The sequence below is a fragment of the Thermobia domestica genome, chromosome 3 (genome assembly GCF_964235325.1).
Source record: "Thermobia domestica chromosome 3, izTheDome1.hap1.1, whole genome shotgun sequence".
NCBI classification, from domain to species: domain Eukaryota; kingdom Metazoa; phylum Arthropoda; class Insecta; order Zygentoma; family Lepismatidae; genus Thermobia; species Thermobia domestica.
In genome coordinates, this window is record NC_137456.1 from 156,713,699 (window position 1) to 156,737,576 (window position 23,878).

The 23,878-nt window shown below is 35.5% G+C and overlaps 1 protein-coding gene and 1 non-coding gene across 3 annotated transcripts in view; one reads left to right on the forward strand and one right to left on the reverse strand.

The window, feature by feature from the left end:
- Positions 1-23,878, forward strand: part of LOC145680823 (gamma-aminobutyric acid receptor subunit beta-like) — a 446,609-nt gene that overhangs the window by 401,016 nt on the left and 21,715 nt on the right. For both annotated transcript variants that reach the window (XM_081751911.1, XM_081751912.1), the window contains one exon: positions 19,001-19,158. In XM_081751911.1, coding sequence (XP_081608037.1) covers positions 19,001-19,158 — 158 coding nt within the window. The remainder of the gene's footprint in view (positions 1-19,000; positions 19,159-23,878) is intronic.
- TRNAP-UGG (transfer RNA proline (anticodon UGG)) lies at positions 7,247-7,320 on the reverse strand. Its single transcript has one exon. It is a non-coding gene; the product is annotated as a tRNA-Pro (tRNA).

Consider the following 23,878-nt stretch of genomic DNA (forward strand, 5'->3'; position numbering starts at 1 on the left):
AACGAGAAATATCGTTCCATGAAGATATTTGTATTTTACTTGAGTGAATACGAAACACCTAGAAAAGAACGCTACAAATTTCTGGATACGTAACTTAAAATGCTTGTATTACAAACATAGGAGTGAATCACTTTTGTGAATTTAGAGGCAAACAAGAGTATCGTTCAATGAAAATCTCTCAAAGTGGATAAATATTTAACATCCAAAAATAAGAGCACCATATTCTTCATTGCGGTAGAGTACTTTACCGGTATCATACTGCTCCAGTTTTAGGAAGAAAATTCTTGCAATTCAAGCACTGTATAATGTCCTCGTTTAGAAGCTAGTGGGAGTTAATCTTCTTTATTACATCGTACCACTTGTACACCATTTCATCCTTAATATTGGGCCATTTTCAACACTTAGAAAATATGGGAGAATGTTGCCCCCAAAATTTGGCCAATGTTACCCCACGCAATTAAACGCTTAATAATTTGTGCGTAATTAAACAAACATTCAAAGCGTTAGCTTATTAATATTCGCTAATGAACATGTTCTTATATTCTACTTACTTATGCATTCAGGATATGTTACTTTAATGCAATGAACAAAAGTTGTGGAACTTGAAATATAATAAATGTTTACTTGCTAACAGTTGCTAGCATTTTGCTTTCCATGTTCCGGAAATAAATCACTAACGCCAATATTCATGTGTTCTCAATGTTGTAATACTTCGATCCACAACTTTCCTTACTAGTAGAAGAATAATAACCATGTATTAATAGGAAAAAATAAAATCTTTCTTTTCCTTTGGGCCAAAGTTGCCTTTAAAGGACCAAAGTATACCCAGTTTACGGTACATTATTTCCCACATATTTGTCCAAAAAGTTAACTTTCGTAATAGTTTGCACTGTCATTAATGATATTACTTTTGTGAAGAACACATCTATTTTGTTACAGATTCATAATTTAGCTTGGTTTATATTAGCAGACGTGTTGACACCCGATTCGACGATTCACTATCTGACAAAACGTTTCACTTTTTCTTTCTACATAAATTTGTAGATGGCACTACCTACTGACCTACTCATAGCTACCAGGTTGAACAGTCAAGTTCAAGATCGTTATTTTGACAAATGCTATACTAAAGATTGTTTTTTCTTTTATAGGACGATTAAATAAACTCGTGTTGCAAGGTCTCTAGCGAGACTTTATGCTGATCAGGAATCTTCAAATTATTAGGACAAGATAATGATGATCAAGTTAGTTTGTACTGCTGTGGCAAATGAAAACCTGTTCTCTACTAGCATCCGAGTAGAATCGTCTTTATAATTTGAAACAACGCTACCGACAACATTCAACTAAACTATCATTGACTTTGGTTTGACCAGGGCTCAATTCGATAGTAACGGGCCATGTGTAGTGTCATTTAGATAGCTTCAATGTACCAGCCTAAGGAACTTAATTCTCGTGTTGTATATAAAAAATGAACATCTTGTCCCGACATGGCCACCCACAGGAGAGAAGGGCAAGTATATAGGTAACCAAGAACGTTCTGTCGCTTTTTGTGGAGGCCTGTGTTTAATTGGCCCTCACACCTTGAGTTCAAATGCTAATGGAGATAAAGCGAAGGTCAGTTGTTGTTGTAGGTATATCCAACATACTATCTGGTTGTGGCAGTTCGGTTACACCGTCAACTTGCGTAAGGACAGAGTGAACATAGAAACTCCACAGAGATAAGGACGTGTATGCTGTAAGAGTTCAAACTGGGCTCAAGCGCTGCTGCAGCGGGGCAGAAGATATGCCAGGCATTTGTTAAGGGTGCCATTACTACGCGGACAGTGCAGCGGTGGTTTAACAAATTTAAAGACGGTGACGAAACACTCGAAGACGCATCACGTGTCAGAAGACCAACACATGTACAAAATAAACATTTTCAGGTAGAAATTGAGACGAACAGTGGCCAGACATATGAAGAAATGGGACTACAATTCAGTGTGAGTGAAGAAACCATTCGGCAGCACTTCCATCAACTTGGGAAGCACTACAAGTTGGGCGATGAGTCCTACGTAGTTTGACTACGGGCCAGAAGGCAACGCAAGTAAACACCTGTGTTTCTTTGCTATCCCGTCTGAGGAAGGGGTCATTTCTGGACAGGGTGTTGACATGTGATGAGAAGTGGGTCCTGTACAAAGTTCCACAGCACCGTCGTTATTGGTTAGCATCCCATGAACCGGTTCCAAAACAGCCGAATCAGCACTGCACCAGAAGAAGTTTCTCCTGTGAGTTTGGTGAACTGCTCGCGGCATCGTGCATCGGAAACTGCTATCAGCTAGTCAGAGCATCAATGCAACTGTGTACTCTCAGCAATTAAATCGTGTTTAAGAAAAACACAAAACTCTGGAGCCAGCAGTTCTGAATCGCATAAGAGTCCTCTTGTTACAGGATAACGCTAAGCCCCACGTGGCTAGGATGACCCGGGACACCATTGTACGCCTTGGATGGGAAACACTATTACATCTGCCATACTCCTCGAACATTGCACCGTCCGATTATCATCTGTTCCGTTCCTTGGAATCACCTTAGAGGACGCCAGTTCAAATCCCTAGTAAAGTGTCAAAATGCACTTAATACCTTCTTCGCTTCACAGCCCACCAAGTTCTACCGCGATGGAATACATGTTCTTTCAGAACATTGGCAGAAGGTCGTCGATACTGATGGGAACTATTTTTGATCTTCTAGGTACGTCTTAGGTGAAATATCGACGTTCGAAGGTGGTGAGTGAAAAAGCGACAGAACTTGTTTGGTTATCTTTATAAATCAATTGTCCTTCCTCGATTTTCGAAAGGAGTTCTGTTCTTTGAAATACATGTCGGAAGATAATAGATTCGCTTAATAAGACACTAGAGCATTTAATATATTTACTGTAGTTATACTAAAGTTATGCAATGTGCCCAAATAATTGTTTAGATTAAGTATTATGTGCATCAAGGTATGAGTATTCGTGCCCTCTCTTGCTAAAAAGGACTGCATTTGTTTCTGTGCTCCCTTTCTGACTATGCTGAACAGAAACTCTCGAGACTTGCAGGATTATTATACAAGTCGCCAATGTAGAGGAAGCTTGTCATACCAACGTAGCGAATACCAAACTACTTGTACATTGTGGCATACATAATATATCAATACCTATCGATTTCTAGTTGATACCGAAAACCTCTTTACCTACTGGACAAAAGTATGAGATCGAAACGTCTGGGGTGTACGGAAGTCTTTGCTCGTATGAAAAAAAAATCGTAGGGTGCATGGAGTTCTAATTGGAAAGCATGTAGAGAAAAAGTCCTTCGGATAGACCTAAAAGAATGTAATAGAAAGCAGGACCTTAGATTGGTTACAATATGGAGTGTAACGTCTCATTCAGCAATGACGGTATAAGGGACGTAGATCTACTTCCGAATATCATGAGCTCCCACCGAAAATCGAAACTGGCTCTCCTGCCCCAAACACACGACCGCCACTAACCATATAGTAACAAGGGAGCTCACAGGATCTTGGAAAGATAAACATCTGCACTCTCGATTGAATTGCATTGGCATATTATACAATTTAAAAACGATATTGCAAGTGGTGAATCTTAGAGCCTATTCAGGATATTCTGCAGTGTAACACGGTTACAGAGTTTCTAATTCAATTCGATCTCCCTTTATTTATCCAGCCTCTATTATTTAACGTAGTTCTTACCAAGTAGCAACGTCACAGTACACACCGGAAGTTCGGTTTGTCATAGATACCCAAGGAATTTTTAGTAAGCCGAAGTCCTTAAAATAAAACGTAATGCATGGTTCATAGGCAACTACATTAACAACTATGATGTGTGTGTTGCCTAACACGCAAGGGGGATTTACTTTGCTGATTGATATACATATATCCCATAGGAATGGCCTATCAGAAATTGATTTTTTATTGTCCATATCTTGGGATCAATTAGATGGACCACCCCACATCAACGAACTTGATTCCAAACACTTCACCTTCTACATTCTGGCCGAAATTGATGACGATCCATCAAATAACATGTAAGATTTTTATGTCTTCTGGACAGACACAGACAGACAAAAGTAGATATTACTTCAGAGACAGAGAGTAAACAAACTCCTTAAAAACTAAACTAATCATACCTTTGTTTATAAGGATCTTGTAATCTATCAGTGATAAACTATGTTTTCATGGATTGTCTCTGCTTTGAAGCCGTACATTGCTTGCTCACTACTTTAACTTGCCTACGAAACAACAGTTAAAACTATCTCGTCTCGAAACAGTACCATGAAAGTGATGTCTCGTCTCGGGAAAGGTATCTGTTTCTCTTGAAAGTTTTAACTAATCACATCACCAAAATTCTGTCTCGTGGCTAACTCTAGTGATGATAGTAACCAACATGTATGTATTCTCCGTTAGAATTGCGATATAATAGTATATGTCATCCGACTGGTCTAATGGCTAACATGCACTTTGGTGCACGTGATCCCGAGTTCGATTCCCAGTTGGAGAGCATTGAACGGATTACAATATTTCGGATTTCGCTTCTAACCGTAGATTTACGTCCTATAGAGCCATGGTGATGAAAAGGGGTAAAATGTCAACAAACAATAATGGTACATCATATTTTGAATAGTAATAATGTTTTATTTTTTTCATTTTTTGACGATATGTTCTGGATTCTAATTGCCAAATAAAATTAAGTCTTCATTTATTCATTTACAGCCTACTTTCTTTTTAATAATCATTCAAATGCTCAAAATACTTAGTCAACCTTCCTTAGTGACTAGGAACTGTTTACGCTTTGTCTGGTAAGCCAGAGTTAGATCTGTAGTCATTTATACAGTGGATTCATAAAATTACTGTGCATTACGCTTCTATGTCAGTAACGTATGAATGACCTGTGAACAAAATTGCATTTTTGTAATTATATATCCTAAGAAAAAACGTCGCTACACTAACGTGCAGAAGTGTACGCCCATGTTTGTACGCCCAAAGAAGCCCATTTTCAACATTTTTTAATACGAAGCATTTCTAAACGGTGTGATATTGTTTTGGCCTGTTCGTTTTTCTACCGTTATTCCAATGCTCACATTTCCAAATATTTCTTTTCAATTTTCGAACAATTATTCGAATAATTATTCCTTATCCACGTAATAGTTTGAATAAGAATTCGTTCCCCGAATAATTGTTCGAATAATATCTCGTTATTCTAATACTTGTGCGATTTCTTCTAATTTAACGTTCCACTACTATTCTACGAGCCTAAAGGAGACGATGATGATAAGAGGAATGATAATAGTGTGTTGATAAAAGTGAAAGGGAACGGTAAAAACATAGAAAGCTAAGCACATGGCGCTTGTTCACAGCAAACCCCACTTGGCGGGAACTGTGATCGAATACTTGTTCGAATATTTATGCGTTATCCAAATAATCATTTAAATAATATCTCGTATCCGAATACTTATTAGAATAATTATGAGTTATCCAAATCGATTAATGAGTTATTTGTTCGATTAACTATGCATTATTCGAATATTTTTTCGAATAATTACCGGTTATCCAAATAATTATTCAAATAATATCTTGTATCAGAGTACTTGACTGAATAATTATGCGTTATCCAAATAATCATTTAAATAATATCTCATATCCGGATATTTGTTCAATATGTGTTATCCAAATAGTTGTTCGATTAATTATGCATTATTCGAATAATTGTTCGGATAATTAGGCGTTATCCAAATAATCATTTAAACAATATCTCGTATCCGAATACTTGTTCGAATAATTATGCGTTATCCAAATAGTTATTCGATAAATTATGCATTATTCGATTTTTTTCGAATAATTACGCGTTACCCAAATAATCATTTAAATAATATCTCGTATCCGGATACTTGTTGGATAATTATGCGTTATCCAAATAGCTGTTCGATTAACTATGCATTATTCGAACATTTTTCGAATAATTACGCGTTATCCAAATAATTATTCAAATAATATCTTCTATCAGAATACTTGTCTGAATAATTACGCGTTATCCAAATAATAATTTAAATAATATCTCGTATCTGGATACTTGTTTGATATGTGTTATCCAAATAGTTGTTCGATTAATTCTTTATTATTCGAATATTTTTAGAATAATTATGCGTTATCCAAATAATTATTCAAATAATATCTTGTTATCCGAATACTTGTTCGAATAATTATGCATTATCCGAATACTTGTCCGTATAATCATGTGTTATCCAAATAGTTCTTCGTCATCTAAATAATTGTTCTCATAACTATCCAAGTAGTTGTTCATTATCTGAATAATTGCTCAAAAGCGAATTTCATCCTAAGAATGAATATTTGAGGAAATTATTGTTCAAATATTCAAATAATTATTTATTCAAATTTTAACACTAAGTCTGAACACAGGCTGCTTTAGTTGCGAATTCGAAACAGGGGAAAATGTTTAGGAGCAGAATATAACATCAAGTCAACAAGTGTTGGTAGTAAGAACATACTGTAGATTGGCCAATTTTCTGGGAGATGGCGAGAGGAACAAAACTACGGAAGCAGGAACCCAAATATAATCGAACTTCTAAATTAATCCGGCAATAAATCACATTATCAGCAAGAAAAGCAAAGAAGTCAATGTTCAAAAATACTTAATTCAAATTTGACTTTTCTTTGCATTCCACGGTTATACATCGAAGCTAAGAGAGACGTGACGATAAGACGGATTATAATAGTGGAATAATAAAAGTGGGATGAAACTGGAAGACGCTATGAAAACCCACGCATAGGATGTTTGTCCACCTCAAAGCCTATTTTAATACAGATTCGAGACAACATTTAGTTTATATCAGTGGTTCCCAACCTGGGGAATGATGATGATTTTGAGTTTAACGTCCCTTTCAGCAGCGAGGCTATATAACACGTGGGCCTACTGATTAACGCGGAATCCAAGCCACACGAGCTCCACCAGGAATCAAATCTGGGTCTCCCACTTCAGACGTTAGGTTAGGTTAGGATTTAGATTTCTGGGCTTTCGGCATCTTCACGTTTTTGAGGGATGACGTCCCTCGGCGAGCACACAATCCGGGGAAAGGGAAGAAAGAAAGGATGTGGGAAGGAAGGAAGCGGCCTGGGACTTATAAGTTAGGTACCATGAGTTAGGTAGAATGAGGAAAACCCAAGAAAACTTCATTCAGGGTGGTTTTACACTTTTTCGAAAGAGTGCCCCTACCGGGAATCGAACCCGGGACCGCTCGCACCCAAGGCGAGAGCGTTAGCGACTACGCTACGCGGGGCAACTCTCCCACTTCAGAGGCGCGTATGCTAACCTCTTGGTCACGAAGGAGTTCTGCCTGAGGAGTGAATAGTGAGCAAGTACTTACGAAAAATATATTACATTCGTAATTACAAATATTACATATTTAAACACTGAACAAACACAAAATAAATATGAAGAACTGTGGTTTCATTAAACAACAAAAAATGGTACAAAAAATACTGCAGTATTATGGTATTGAGAACTTCTGCTGAATGTAAATATAAAGTGGTATTATTATTATTATTATTATTATAACTAACTAACTAACTCTATGGCCTATGGAACCCGGAGGTTCAATGCCGCGTTCACAAAAGCTCTCCACTGACTTCTATCCTTAGCTAACTGCATCCAGTTTCTACTCTGTATTATTATTATTATTATTATTATTATTATTATTATTATTATTATTATTATTATTATTATTATTATTTATTATTATTTATTATTATTTATTATTATTTAGAATTTAAGAATTAAATGATACATATGAAATCCTTGGAGGGGTTAGCCCAGCTAAGAGGAAGAATGTGAAGTATACAGGGTTTACATAGGAGTCGCCAGGTAATCAAGGTTGGAAACCACTCATTTAAATAATCAAGCATTAAGAGAAGAACAGAACACATTGATGTACGATAATTACTGTAATATGAAGACCAGATAATACAATTAATAACAGAAGCCGAGAGAATTATTATCGTATTACTCTGTCCAGCCATTTAGTTCCATACTTACCCCTTTATTGATCGTCCTATTGAAGCGACTCCCGCATTTATGCTAATTTTTATATATCTATCAATATACCTCTATGTTTCAACATAATATTTTTTTGATCCAGTCTCTCTCTAAACCTAATTAGTAAATAAATAGTTATTGTATTGACGTGTGTAGGTGTCACTTTTATTTACCATTGACTCCGACCCGCAGCACAACACAGAAGCTGAGGAATACCTGCTCGACCTCGTTTTCGATTTGAAACAATTTTCCCTTATCCCAAAGATAGAAGTATGAACGAGGAGTTTCTGATTTGATCTCCGCCCACTCGAGCTTATGATGGGCAATAACGCGTCCGTGAGTTTTCTTGGGATTTTCACGTTTCCTCCATGCGTCTTCTTTAGCCTCAAGAGCATAATCGCGGAACATCAAACTAAAAATTTCGTTTAAATTTGTTAACTTCAACTTTTATTGGAATAATTGTGTAAACCTACAACTTTATCTTTTAGAATGTATATAGCCCTACGTATATTTTGATATTTTGGACTTTCGATTTTCACATTTTCTTATTTTCTTTCTTCATACTTTGCCTCTCTTTACTTTTCCCAATCTTCATCTGCCGCTTGGTAACTCGGTACGCTAGCCACTTGATTATGCCGCAAAGTAGTAAACACAATCCGTACCTATTTGTGATTTTCCCGTTACTTTCTCTTCCTTACCTGATTCTTTGATGATTATTTTCTTTAATCCACTATAATATTTTTTGGTGTCTATAATTCAAATATTTCAATGCGAAAAGTCCGTTATATTACTTTAGAAGCTATTCCATTTGGAATATTCTTTAATGTTCTTGCATTTGAATAAAAGTATGTATTTTCTACAGACCAACCAGAGTATTCCCATTGGTTGCTGTTGAAGCTATAGATATAATTTAGTGACCTTTAATTTTCGTGCGTAATGATTTCCTTTGTGCGAAATACTGAAGAACTAGACGAACGCTTTCTATTTTACTTTCGGCTCAAGAATATACATTAGAGACAAAAGAAGAAGGCTTTATGATTTGGTTTAATATATACTGTATGATGTAATGTACTATATTACATAACTGTGATGATTTTCTTACATCTATACTCTTCGCAATAGAACGCAGATTCTTTGTTTGAAAAAAACAGTTTTTCGTAAGCAGAATTCGAAGTTACGATGTTCTGCACGCAATTCCGTTATGCTAACAACTACACCAAGAAGACTTCATTCTAGAAGTTGCCCATCTGTGTATATTATTACCTTGGTGGTGTGCATCCCATAGAAGCATGACTTCTGCATCACCCAGTAAGCCAGATTTTAATTTCAATTGACTTTTTTTTTTTTATCAAAAGAGCCTCTTGTAGGCCTTATATCAGGAGAACTGCATATAGTGTAGCCAAACCCAAACTAAGTGTAATGTGCTTATTCCGTAGAAAATGCGAAAACTCGATTTAGAGGTCGTTTAAACCTTTTCTGGCCTGCTCCAGAAACTAATTATGGACCAAGATCGCAATCTTTTGATCCATTTTTTTTTATCATTCCTAAAATTCTTGTCATATTTTATGACCTTTTCATATATGGTAATTACATATTTATTCGACAGCAACGTTCAGATGGTTAATATCTCTGCTCCAAATGGCCATGTTACAATGTAGCGGAATGGAGGAAAAATAGATTTCCGTGTAAGCACAGATCTAAGGAACGTAGAGATCTATGGTATTTTCTCCAAACTTAGTTTTTAAGCCATCTATGTTTCTATGACAAGAAGTGTACAATTCTTATAGATAGATAGGTAGATAGATATAACATGGCACATGACATGTGCTAAAATGTTTCTTCATATCCATATTTCCGATGTGTATTACAGGAGTACATGAGCATAAACCTAATTAATATTTCAAACATATGCATATATTTAAATATTTCGCATAGAAAACACATTGCACAGCATTACTAAAGGCCGCGTATTGACCTTTGTATTAAAATTATCTCTCCCCAGGTATTGAAGTTTTCTCTTTAATGCCTTTCAGAATAGATTTGATTTCTGTTGGAATAACTACCTGTGTTTGATCTCATTTTATAGGATCACACGGTAACAGAATGCATATTTATCTGCAGATTGTAACATTAACTATGAACAAAATAATGGCATTACTCGAGCAGACGGCTCTACCAAATTTTCACACATCTATTGCATTTTCCGGTTTCTTCTTGCACAGCATGCACTAAATGAGGAGCTAATGCATAAACCACGATAATATTACGCTCTTTATCGCACAATTCTTTGTAATAGAATCGTATATTGCATTACATGCATCGCAAACGTCCATTGGTAACAGGAACAGAATATTCCCGCCGTTTCTTTCCACCTTTTTTTTCTCCCTTGTACTCTTCCGCCTTCCGCTTCAGTAAATAGTTACACTTAGAATACGTTCATTACCATTCAAAATATATTTCAATATGATATCCACTGACTGAAATTACTTATATTCACACTCCTCTTCTTTTACGAAAAGTGTTTGACATCGTATTTTACCTATAAATTTTGTTTTTGGTAGAGCCGTCTGCTCGAGTGAACTCAAAATAATCGTTATTACATTTGGTGTAACTAATCATGTAGGAGATAATTCTGAGATATGTTGATATAGGAAAATCCGTGGAAGCAAAATCTTAGCTCCTCATTTTATTTAAAATATACATTATTCCAACAACTACAGCAGACTAGTGCACGCTTAAATGGCTAATTTTGCTTTTGATGAGCAGAAACTGTGTATTATGTAGTATTTTCGTGAACAATTAATGGGAAACTACTCGTGCTGTACAGAATACATTTAAATATTGAATACTATTTGTTTTCACACAGTAGTTTCAATAAATTATTAATTCCCTTTCTTCTATTGATCTAAATATTCTCTTGTGCAAAGAAGAAAGAAAAATAACTCACAACTAGATCGAGTATCTAGAAGAAAAAGGAAACGAGTACATCTAAGGATGTTATAAAATAGAGGATCTGCCCATATGTATCTTCATCCTATTAAATCGATGAAGCCGTAAAATAACCGAGCATATACACGTCTGATTGGCTACTTTCCTTTCCGCCATGATTGTTGGCTCAAAACATTGCGATCCTATTGGGCGGAGTTGGCCGAGTAGGGGTGGTGAAACTGTGACGTATGGCTTCAAGATTTTGTTGTAAGGGCAGATCCTCTATTTTATAAGATCCTTGACTACATCAACTAGATCGGAACCTATCGAAGCATATAACTCAAGAATCTTATAAAATAGAGAATCTGCCCTTACAACAAAATCTTGAAGCCATACGTCAGAGTTTCTCCACCCCTACTCTGCTCACTCCACCCAATAGGATCGCAATGTTTTGAGCCATCAATCATGGCGGAAAGGAAAGTAGCCAATCAGAAGATGATGGAAACGAGAGTAGCCAATCAGACGTGCCGATGCTCGGTTGTTTTACGGCTTCATCGATTTAATAGGATGACGATACATATGGGCAGATCCTCTATTTGTAACATCCTTGATATAACTTACAATAGATTAGAATTAATTAGTAACTATCAGGAGGCATAATTGACCGCCATTTTGATGCACTCAAGCACTTACTCATATCTTTAAACTACGTAATACATGCACAAACAGCTTAAATGCTAAATGTTTAAATGGCGAGAGTATCTCTACTGACTATTTGTTGAAATGTCATATTTGACATGATTCGGTTAGCTATTAAAATAATCAATCGTGAAACTGAGAATTAAATAGACAAATAAATCAAAACAATCTAAATTACCAGTGCGTGTATATTTTTTTCTGGCCGTTACACTGCCACATCAATCATCATGATTTCCGCCCTCTGCGAAGATACCATTCGTCTAACTACTCCATCTATATCAATTCAGAAGATGTTACTCTTGTAATATTCACGACATCCTCTCCACTCGATATCCAAATGTGTCTTCATATAGGTTATCTATATCGGAAGGAAGTGAATTACCTCTTATTGTCTTGTCCACCGAATTATTGACATAGATCTAACAATACAGTGCCAGGTGGTCGCGCGTACCAAATACATTTCTTTTGAGTATAAAATGATTACTTCTATACAGCATGCGGATTCGCACTGGACAAATTGTGAATTTTTGTTACTAACCTTTTAGAAACAGGAGTGGTATATAACACACAGTGGATCGTTTACTGAGGCCGGGTGTGGTTTTTAAGCCTTTTTTGTGTTTAATTTATGAAAAATATCATTCAATACACAATTATATGTATGGATGGCTTTTAAGGCGTCTATCCTTCCCATTCGATACGCAAGTATGTCCTAATTGGGTTATTATTATCGGAAGGAAAGGGAATAGAAACATGGCATATATAAGTGTGGCATATAAACACACAATAGATAGTTCCATTGAGTATGGGTATGCATATAAATAACATCTAAGCGAAGAGGGCAGATGTGGTTTATAAGCCTCATTTGGATTTATTTTGTCAGATAAGGCATTTAGTATCCAACAATAAGTTTCGATGGCTTTTAGGGCGTCCTATTTTTCGTATCTGAAGAAAGACTCATATCCGTCCCTAAAGGGGCCATTTAGAGAGAAGTTTGATATATAAATACAAAATCTGGACGGAAAGAACGGGTATAGTTTATAAGTTTAATTTGCATTTAAATTGTCAAATAAATAACTCGATGTAATGCAATATAATAAAAATCACTGTTTTTTCATCGTTTCTTTCCTTTTCGCTAATTCATTGGAAATTATCACATTCAGTATCATTCCTGTCTCTTGAAAATGTTTCAACCAGTTGAATTTAATATTGGAGCTCATGTCAAGGACTTTAGCCTTACAGATGAGCAATACATACAAATGATTAAAAAAATAATGTATACATTTGTAGTTTTCAATACATGCGATGTGTAAGCTGGTACCGTAACATTGGGAACGTAAGTGCAGCACCTGGCCGTTGTTATGTTTTGTTACGTAATCATTTATAGTAAAATATCAGGCTGAGTAGAGATCCTATGATCCCACCTGCATCCTATGGTTCATATATTGTTTTCGATCAATGACACATTTTTCCAAAATGACAATGCAGCAATTAACACTGTTCTAGCTTTTGAGGCTTCGTTACGTGAACATCAGAATATTTCTTGGCGTCCTAGTCTCCAGACCTCAATATTATTCTGATTTCAGTTCTTGATCTCTCAGAATCATGAACAGATATATTCTCCCATTCTCGCTGACGGAACTGGGTTCTACACTGCATGAAAAATTATGCATCTTTCCTCTGGAAAACGTTCATGTTTTACACGCTTCCATTACATGGCGAATCAGAGCTGTTCTGCAAGTCACCTATAGTAAAAAACAAAAAAAGCCGTATCAATAATGTAATTATGTTTTCCGTTGGTGTTACCACTATTTTGATAACCATCTGCACATGGGCTTAAAAAAATGTGTTGAAAGAATCATATTTCTATCTTATTTGGTTAAAAAATACGTGAGTTCATTGTATATTTTCACGAACACACTGTATATTTATGAAATACCAAACCGATAGTTCAATACTAAAGAGTACCGGAAATGTGAAAAGGGAATTTGTAATTACCCATTACAACTAGAAAACCTGTGATTGCTTCGTGAATATAATTTTCACTAACTAGTTACGATAAACCAAAATCTCAACGGTCTCTAAGGACTTCAATAAGCTCACTATATATATGAGGAAGAAGGCAAGGAGAAAATGAGAGAATGCGACGAGTCATGGGTTGAGTGAAGCGGAGAATTCCCGTCGTGATCAATGCGTGTCGCTGTGAGATTACAATGAGCTTGTCTCTAATCAGGCATTTAACAGCTCGCAGAAGTGGAGAAACGTAATAGCATATTTAATACTTTAGCAGGGTAATTCCAACTTTGTAATGGCTGCTGCTGGCAATATAAGCGAAATAGCAATGACACGAATACCAATGTTGTTACACGAAGGAGTTAACACTACACTGTATAATTCCATGGAGAACTCCAACGACAATGTGCTTACAACGTCACCGTCCTATAATTATGTGTACTAAGATTTTTTAACGGTTTTATTTCTTCCCGCATCTGTACCGTGGATGCGTACAATGTTGATAGGTCATTAACTTGAAAAATTACTGAACATTTTTGAAATAATATTATAGCAAGACCATTTGTCGAAATTTAGGTGATTTCACATTTATCAAAATGTTGCGAAAGCAAAGAAAATAATATTAAATATTTTACAATTTAACTGTTTAACAACCTAACTGCCTTTTAAAAAATGGTTTGGAATATTTTCTTCTTAATTCTAATTATTTAATTACAGTTTTTTGTTCGGATCCGAGTATTAGCAGAAATCACTGACCTACTAAAAGCCCATGGAAACTGTGTCCCTTTACTTTATGCATTTAACATTTTGCCAAAGTAATAAAAGATTTCGTTTTATGCTAAGACTTTTCTTTTTTTCTGAAATGTGATCATATCGTCCGAAAACAAAAGAAACACTTATTAATATATAATATTTACTCGACTTGATTTTATAATCAAGAAAAATAAGGAATAAAAAGGAAGTGTTATCCTGTGTGAGACTAGCTCTTTCCGTTTCTCCAAAGAAAGGAAGAAGAATGACTATTCACAGTACTTCGCCCGTGGAAAGAAATAAATATAGAGTATCCCCAACTTACAAACTTAATCCGTTCTGTGACGCGATTCGTAAACCGAAATGTTTGTAAATTGAAATTACTTTCCCCATTGAAATTAATGTAAGTACAATTAATCCGTTCTAACCACTGAAACATGGTCATCATCATCAACATAGGTATTCTGCCATTATTGGCAGGTTACTCGCTGCAACTGAGAAGCTTCCATGCTCCACGGTCTTCCGCTAACCTCTTCGTCTTCACGTACGATTTATCTGTTTTGATATCGTCCATTAATTATAGTCTCCTTCGTCCCCTCCCTCTCTTTCCTCCTACCATACCCTCTGAAACGTCCCTTATGGTACAGTTCCTTCTTAGCCAATATCTCAGACAGTTTCTATTCCTCTTCTTAATAATATCTAAAATTGTTCTTTTCTCCCCCACCCTTTCTAACACCCTCTCATTAATTTTTCGATCGACCCAGCTAATTCTCTCCATTCTTCTCCACACCCACATTTCGAAAGCTTCCACTCGTTTCTAATATTTTGTATGTAATGTCTATGTTTCTCACCCATACAGTGTAATACTTCATATGAAGCACTTTATGAGTCTTTTTCTCAACTGTTTGTTCAAGATCTCACAAAATAGCATTTTCTTCCTCCTAAAGACTCCTTTTGCCATTCCTATTCTTGCTTTTACTTCACGTTCACACTTAATATCATCACTAGTATTGAATGTATTTTTTTACATTATAAAATGGTTTTCTGTGATGAAAAGCATAGAATGAAAATAACTTTATTCTTTATGAATACACTAAATTAAACTAAACAGTATGAGGGCTAAAACAAACAACAAGGTAGGGGGAAAAGAAAGTAGTTTTTGAACTCAGAACTCTGACAAATAATGTTCACGACAAACATGCAAAGCACTGCTAAGCGCGCAAAATTGTTGTTGTAGGTAGATATGTGTTTGTATCCCAAAATATGTTGTTCATAAGAAGAGGGGGGGGAGGATTGTTAACAAAACTTGTTTGTAAACCAAATTGTTCGCAAAACGATAGGTTCGTAAGTTTTGGGTCCACTGTAAAATATAGAGCTTTATGCGAAATCAAGGAAAGACATCAAAATGTGTTGATCACAATATTCTTAAGTCATATCCATATGCTAGAAAAAATGATTTATTGCCTGCCTTAGTTTAGACATTCTCTCGAGAGGAAGGGATGGTAATGCCTAACGCAAGAAGAATACCACGCTTTTGTGGCCCCTTCCAGATATTTTTTCCTCGTTTACTTGGTGAAATCCTTCTCCAGGAAACACGAGAACGTCCAATAGACATCCATTTGGTCCCTGATATGGACGCACTGGCTGTCCTCTTTTGTTTCTGCTCGACTTTATTGGATGTCGGTATTTGGGCATCCATAAATTGGTTATTCATTAGATATAAATTTTTCGACAATATGCATGGATATGAAAGACGTACTGAACATGATATAATTCTGCAGCGGAGGTTTGATAATGTATGAGTCAGGAATGTGCACAATGATATTCAATGTGTCCTCAGTAAACCATATTAATCAATATCTCAGGTCTCTAACAATTTGTATCTTTTAAGAACTAGAAGTAATAATCAGAAATTTACGATAGAATACGCGCTTTTTTATATATAAAAAATAGTTTACTTTTATCTAAAAATAGTTTTAAAATACTTTAGGTGAAACTTAATAGGAAGAATGGTATTCAATGTGTTCCTAAATGCAGCCAACTCTCCACATTGCTCTGGTCTCTAGGAGAGGGTCCCGGCTTTGATTCACGCTGGAAGTCTTGAAATTTGAACGCATTAAGGTGGTTCGGACTAAACTTTAGAATGTAGGTGCATGTCTCATATAGCCTCAATGCTGAAAGGGATGCTAATTTCCAATAAAATCAACAACTGAAGGGAACTAATCATTTAGAAAGTAACTTCCTGGTAGGTAGATGAAAGCATGCTCTCATAATATTATATATATATATATATATATATATATATATATATATATATATATATATATATATCAGAGGCGGAGCGTCACAAAGGCCTCAATGGGCCCGGCCCTCCCATCGTTTTTGTATTAACATAGAAATATGTATGTATCTTTGCTGCTAGTATTGTTGCTATAAGTTCCATCTGAACCAAAAACAGTAGTTCTGACTCCTTCAAATCACTTTTTCCATGTATTACTTACGCTTATGGACACGCTATTCAGGCGGTCAGTTTAAGACAAAGGGAGAGAGGGCCTAAGTTGTTTCAGTGTGGACCTAGTATTGTCTTGCATTGACTCGTGTGGCGAATAACGTGAAAACCCAGCTTGAATATAGGTACGATGGGCCAAGAATTGTAGGCCCTGATCACACGATTGCACCCGACCTCTTCCGAACGAAAAGGTTTGAAGCTTGCTTGTCGTCAAAATTCGCTTTGTCTGTAGAGGTTGTTGATTTCGCACTTTCAGTTGTTTTATCTCTTGACCTTGCTCTCCTGTCTTACTTCTGCTGAAGGAATACAGAATCAACCGCGAGTCCACCCCTCAATTTAGACGTGCATCTTCTTAGTGTATTCTGTGCTATTTTTCCCTCTGTGGTTTCGTGAGGTTGTGCAAAAATGAATAAAGTAAGCGTGTTGTTAGAAAGTATTACTAGCGTTTTCAATAGGTGAATCCTCACAACTTTTCTACTATTAAACATTCCTTCCGGGAAAATGACAGCAGTTGTATCTTGTTCCTATTTCGATGCTGAACGAAGAAAAGCTCATATCCGAAATATCGGACGCATACAGCAACGATATTCTTTGCGCAATTAATAACACCAGTGAATTATTACTATTTCTGCGTGACAATGACTTAACAGATACATTTTCTGAGGTGTCAAAACTCGTGGACATAGTGTTGACAACGCCTGTAGCTACAGCAGAATCAAAATGTTGTTTCAGTACATTAAAAAGGGTGAAAACTTGTCTAAGGAACTAGGTGAGCCAAGACAAACTAAATGCACTAACAATGTTGTCTACGTACAAAGACTATATTACCACAATAAAGGAATTTAACACAAAATGTGTTAGTATAATAAGTTTTTCTGACTACAATTTCGAGTTTTTTAAGCAATTCACTTAATAATCAAATAATGACAATATCTTGGTAGTAGTAGTAGTAGCAGTAACATAAAGTATTTGTCTTGGATCTTGGCGCACCCTATCTTTTATTCCACGAGCCGCCACTGATATATATATATATATATATATATATATATATATATATATATATATATATATATATATATATATATATATATATATATATATAGATAGATAGATAGATAGATAGATAGATAGATAGATAGATAGATAGATAGATAGATAGATATACAGATATAGATATATATTACTTTACAATAATACTAATGGGGTCAATCTGTTCCTGGGACTCATGAATTCGAATTTTCAAACTTTTAACAATAAATACACGGGATTTTAAGGTAACATATCACATCAACCAATAACAATAATAGATTCAGTAAAAATGTAAATTAATAACATTAAAAATATATTTGAAAACCCGTACTTACTTTAGAAAGGAATAGTTGTGTAAGTTGAGAGAGAGAGAGAGAGAGAGAGAGAGAGAGAGAGATTATTACTTGGAAGGCAAAATGTTCCATGATACATAAGGTAATTGCTTTCTGAGAAAAGATACTACTCGCTCGGATTACAAAGCAACGTTCGAATTCCAGACCAAAGGGTCTTTCCTAGTAAGATAGTAAAATCGGCCCTTGATCCCAATTGGGTCTCTATTAACCCAAAAGGTTACCCTTGACCTAAAACCATCTCCGAAAAAAATTTGACCCCCTCTCCTTAACGAATTATCGTATCATAGAAAGTACCATTCCTAATATACAATAACTTGGATTAAACCAGCCTCACTGTTAGTTGTGTGACTACACCATTGCATACAGCACAATAAACCATAAAGCATATATTTTTAAAATTCAGAGAAGAAGCGTCATTCATGCTCAGCACTAACAAAATTGGATGATACTCTGAACCTAGACTCTAAACCATTACAATTTAACTGAAAAGCAAGGAGACCAAAGGCATTACGAGCTCCTTTTATTGGTGCCCATAAGCATAATGTTCTCATTGATGCAAATACAATGTGTCCTTATATTACATTGAATATGTATTTCTATGTTGGGTTTTTACAGTTTTCATAAAATAAGATTTCTCTTTCTTTGCAGTTTCCTCCATGACGTCACCGAAAGAAACAAACTCGTTCGCCTAAATGGAGACGGAAGTATCACATATGGAATGAGGTTTACTACAACTTTGGCCTGCATGATGGACCTCCATTATTACCCATTAGACTCACAGAATTGCACAGTAGAAATTGAAAGCTGTAAGTAGCTATAGAAGATAGTAATCTTTAATTTATTTTTATTGACAAATACATTCTTCATTTGGAAAGAAATTTTATTGTTTTGTTAGAGAAACACTAGTTAATCTTTGGCCTTCTTACACTTGTAGCTTAGAAATTTCATTCAGTCTTAAATCTCAGGATTTACACCAATTTCTTGAACTCTGCTGAGAATAAGGAATATAACTAAATTGACTCAAAGTGATTTATTTATATTCCAATTTCTTAAGGCGCTGACAAATTTCCTTACTCCTCCCAATTTTGCTTTTATTTTATTTCATTTTATTTTATTTATTTATTTTATAAGCGAGATACAGCAAACTTCTATTACCCAGTTATTTCATTTTTGATAATTTTTTGTGTCTTTAAGTATAAATTGAGAATAAATATATCACCGTTTGAAGTTCTCGGTACACATTAACCCAAGCTGATCTTTGTTCATTAGTCCTGTCGTTAGTTTACGTTTGTATGTTTCGTTTGATAGAACACTCCTATCAGTGATCTGACTTGCCGATACAGAAATATTATTATTATTAATATTATTATTATTATTATTATTATTATTATTATTATTATTATTATTATTATTATTATTATTATTATTATTATTATTATTAATAATAATAATAATAATAATAATAATAATAATTTCTCTACAAGATAAATATTTTGTAAGTCATTGCCATGGGCGCAAGTGTTTCCACAGATTTAATTTAATCACTGATGTCATATACAGTATATAAGATACCGGTGTATGGATATATATTGTAAAAATTTGTAAAAATTTTCGAAGACAATATTCAATTATGTCAATGTAATCTGCAATAGTTCCCATTTTGTTCACTTTACTTCTAGCTGTCGCGATTGTATATTAAATGTTCTACTTTCGTGACCTCATACAATAATATATATATATATATATATATATATTCTTAGGGTTAGGATGCTGTTTATTGCAGATTCATTTTTGTATAAAGTTAGTCACTACTTCACGACATCTGACAACCAGAGAATACGGAATGCAGATAATGTTCACGTATAGTAAAATACATGAAGAATGAAGAATAAAGTTTATGTATTTATTTTTTAAATATACAAGGGTCATCTAAGTCGAACTGGCAACACTGCTACGATTGGAGTGTCTCGTGGGAGGGAGACAAATGGCGAACGTAGTGTATTCCGTAGATGTGTACAAGTCAATTCAACTCTGCTGTGGTCCCATATTATGGTGTATGTGGCGAGTAGACATTGTTAAAGTGATTGTTGTGTGAAATACCACCCTAACGCAATGTTCACGCGTGCAGAACAGCATGTGTTTATCAAATTCCAGGTGGCACTAGGGCGAAATGCTAGGACGATTCACAGAAAATTAGTAGAGGCCTGAGGTGAAGCTGCTCTACCGTATCGGACAGTGGCGGGATGGATTGTAGCATTTCAGGTTGGACGACAGTCAACAGACAAAATGCACGATGGAGGGCATATGAGAATGCCTACGAACGAAATTCATCTTGCAAGACTACGGACACTGCTTCACGATGATCGGCGCTGGACTTGCAGTGAATTGGCGAAGGAGCTAAACATTTCTTCCGGATCAGTGTTCCGCATGATAAGGCAAAATTTTTGCATTCGGAAAATTGCAGCCAGATGGGAACCTCATGCTCTAACCGAGGTTCAAAAGTGCACCTCGGTGGGAATGTGCGCGCATACACCTGCAACATTACAATGAGAAAGGTGATGACGTTTTGCACCGCATTATTCCAAGTGACGAAACGTGGGGAAGATTCTATGAGCCTAAATTGAAACGTCAGTCTAGTGAATGGCGCCACCCAGAATCTCCACAATCGAAAAGGCTTAGACAAGATCCAGCAAACGTGAAGGTGATGATAATGTCATACGAAAACGAAGGCATTATCCTGTCACATCAAGTTTCACCGAGCGTTATCGTTAATGCTGCATACTATGTTTCATACTTCAGTCACCATTTGCGACCAGCATTTCGGCGCAAACGTCCACACCTCCTGAAGTCTGGACCAATTCTCCTACACAACAATGCCAGATGCCATACAGCCAATCCAGTACAGACTCTGTTATGACGATGAGGTCGGGAGGTACTGGGCGCACGCCATACTTCCCAAATATGAGCTCCTGTTATTTTGATCTTTTCCCAAAAATGAAAGAACCAAATGTTTCAGAGACATTCCCAGCATTGTTCGTGCCTTAGGGTGCACTGTCAACACCTTCTCACAAAGTGGGGCGTTGAAAGGTATTCAATGGTTATCAGACATCTGGCGAAGGGTTCAACAGGCTGGCGGAGACTACATCGAAAGGCAGTAAACTTCTTGAGGTAAGTGATTCACTACATTCCATTTTACAACTATGTTGCCACTTCGAGTTAAATGACCCTCGTAAAAATGTGCATTTTATTTATGTACATATTTTAGTATTGTATTAACCGATTTAAGCCCCTCGGGTCGAAAACGACCCACTTATGTATTTTGTTATTGCTAAAGCCTATATATTTGCCCCCGGGTCGTTTTCGACCCAGTATCATATTTAGCCAATGGGAGATAATCAAAAAAGTGACACTAAATTCACCAAGAGCAGGTCGAAAACTATCTATTTTACAAAATAAATCAATATTCAAAACAAAAAAGATAATGGCATATATGGGTTAAATCCAGACACTTTATTTAGCCAAGTGTACAATAACGTTCAAAAGTAGGATACGCACTCGTTTACTTTCAAGTAACTTGTTCGCTAAGAAATTCCTTACCGTAAAATATATTTCATCAATAGACATATATATAAAAACGTGGTTGAAACAAAAAAAAATCCCGAAATGATAATGAAAAACATAACAATGCACACTAAAGCAAAACAATGCAAGTGTAGTACGTGTCAAGCACTTTCGCTAAATCTATTATCAGATAGGGAGAAAAGAAAGGAAAATTAAAATACAGAGTAGCGGCTGTAAAGCACCCAGGAAAGCGTCATAATGGAATGCAATATTACGTGGCAGTATTTCCATAATAAAAGTTGATAGAGATTAGTGGAGGGATAAAACTAATGGAGAATGACTTATTAAAAAAAAAAAAAAAAAAAAAACAGTAGGCAAATATGCAGACTTTAACAATTCAATTAGTAAATATACCTGTAACCTTCGATCAATAAAACTCCGTCTTTCGAATATCAAAATATGGAGTTCATACGTAGCCATCTGTCCGAAAAATATGAAACTATTCTACAAAATTTCGAAATCTTCAAATGAAGACACAAATATATAGTTTAAGAACAAGTAAATATTACAGTACGTAACTACAAGCTAGAAATGGAAGGCTCTTTTTTTTTAAAAAAAAAAAAAAAGAAAGAAAAGAAAAGAAAGATCTTTTGCGTCCCGTTTGCACTTTTCTCGGGATACCGGAGGACGTTTTGAAGTGAGGGTCAATTTCGTTCAAAATGGGACTCTAGTAACCCTAAACTGATAGAGTAGGTCAGTAAGAGTATAAGAGTGCGAAGGAATAATCAGTGAAGAAAGAGTTTTATGATATCGAAAAAGGTTTTCTTGATCATCCTAAAATCGCTTGCCGAAGATCCCAAACCTCCACATCTTTACTTATAGAATTATCCTCTTGAGCATCATTATATATCTATCCGAGGATGGCAAAACATGATTTGTAAATTTGTACAGAGAAGCAAAATTCAACCTTATGAATTAAATTCAAAATATTTTCAGTTCTATTCTAAAAACAATAAAACGATATATAATCCCTATATATATATAATCATCATCATCATCATCATCATCATCATAGGTATCACTGGCAGGTCACTTGCCGCAGCTGGGAAGCTTCCATGCTCCACGGTCCTCCGCTAACCTCTTCGTCTTCACGTATAATCTTTCGGTTTTTATATCATCCATTAATTTTAGTCTCCTTCGCCCCCTTCCTCTCTTTCCCGCCACCATACCCTCTAAGACGCCCCTCATGACACAATTTCTTCTTAGGCAATGTCCCAACCAGTTTCTCTTCCTCTTCTTAATAATATCTAAAAGTGTTATTTTCTCCCCCACCATTTCTAATACCCTCTCATTCGTTTTCCGCTCGACCCAACTAATATATATATATATATATATATATATATATCCATGTGACTAACTACATGAACGAAAAATCAGAAAATGGCCAAAAATTGACATATTCTGTTTCGTCATCTGCATAGGTTTAAAACATTTAGTAAATTTAAAAGGGTAGGGCCTACTGTCTTTTAGAAGATATGAAAAAAAGGATATCACAAAAATAGTGTGTATGTCATGAAAAACGGGAAATGAGATCTCATCCTTGCAAGCGTGATTGGCTAGTTTATACAATTGCAGATTAGGTAGTTTATAGCTAATATGTAGTCTCTTAAAGTTGAGGAAAATTGAATGAAGAGGTCTAACTACTCCCAAGTTTCTAGGGAAACGTTTTTAGAGAAAGTAACAATGTCTCATCTTATATATAAAAATAGGAAAGGAAAGAAAAAAAGAGATAGAAGAAAGAAGCAATTTAAAATTTAGAGTAAACATTTAATTATTCGTTTAGAAACAATGCCAGTGGTTTTAGCAACCATACCTTCCAGTGATTCCTCTTTACATCTTAGTGTTAAAATTGTTATTTACTAAATGTTCAGCTTCATTTTAAACAATTATAGGGAGAAGGCTATT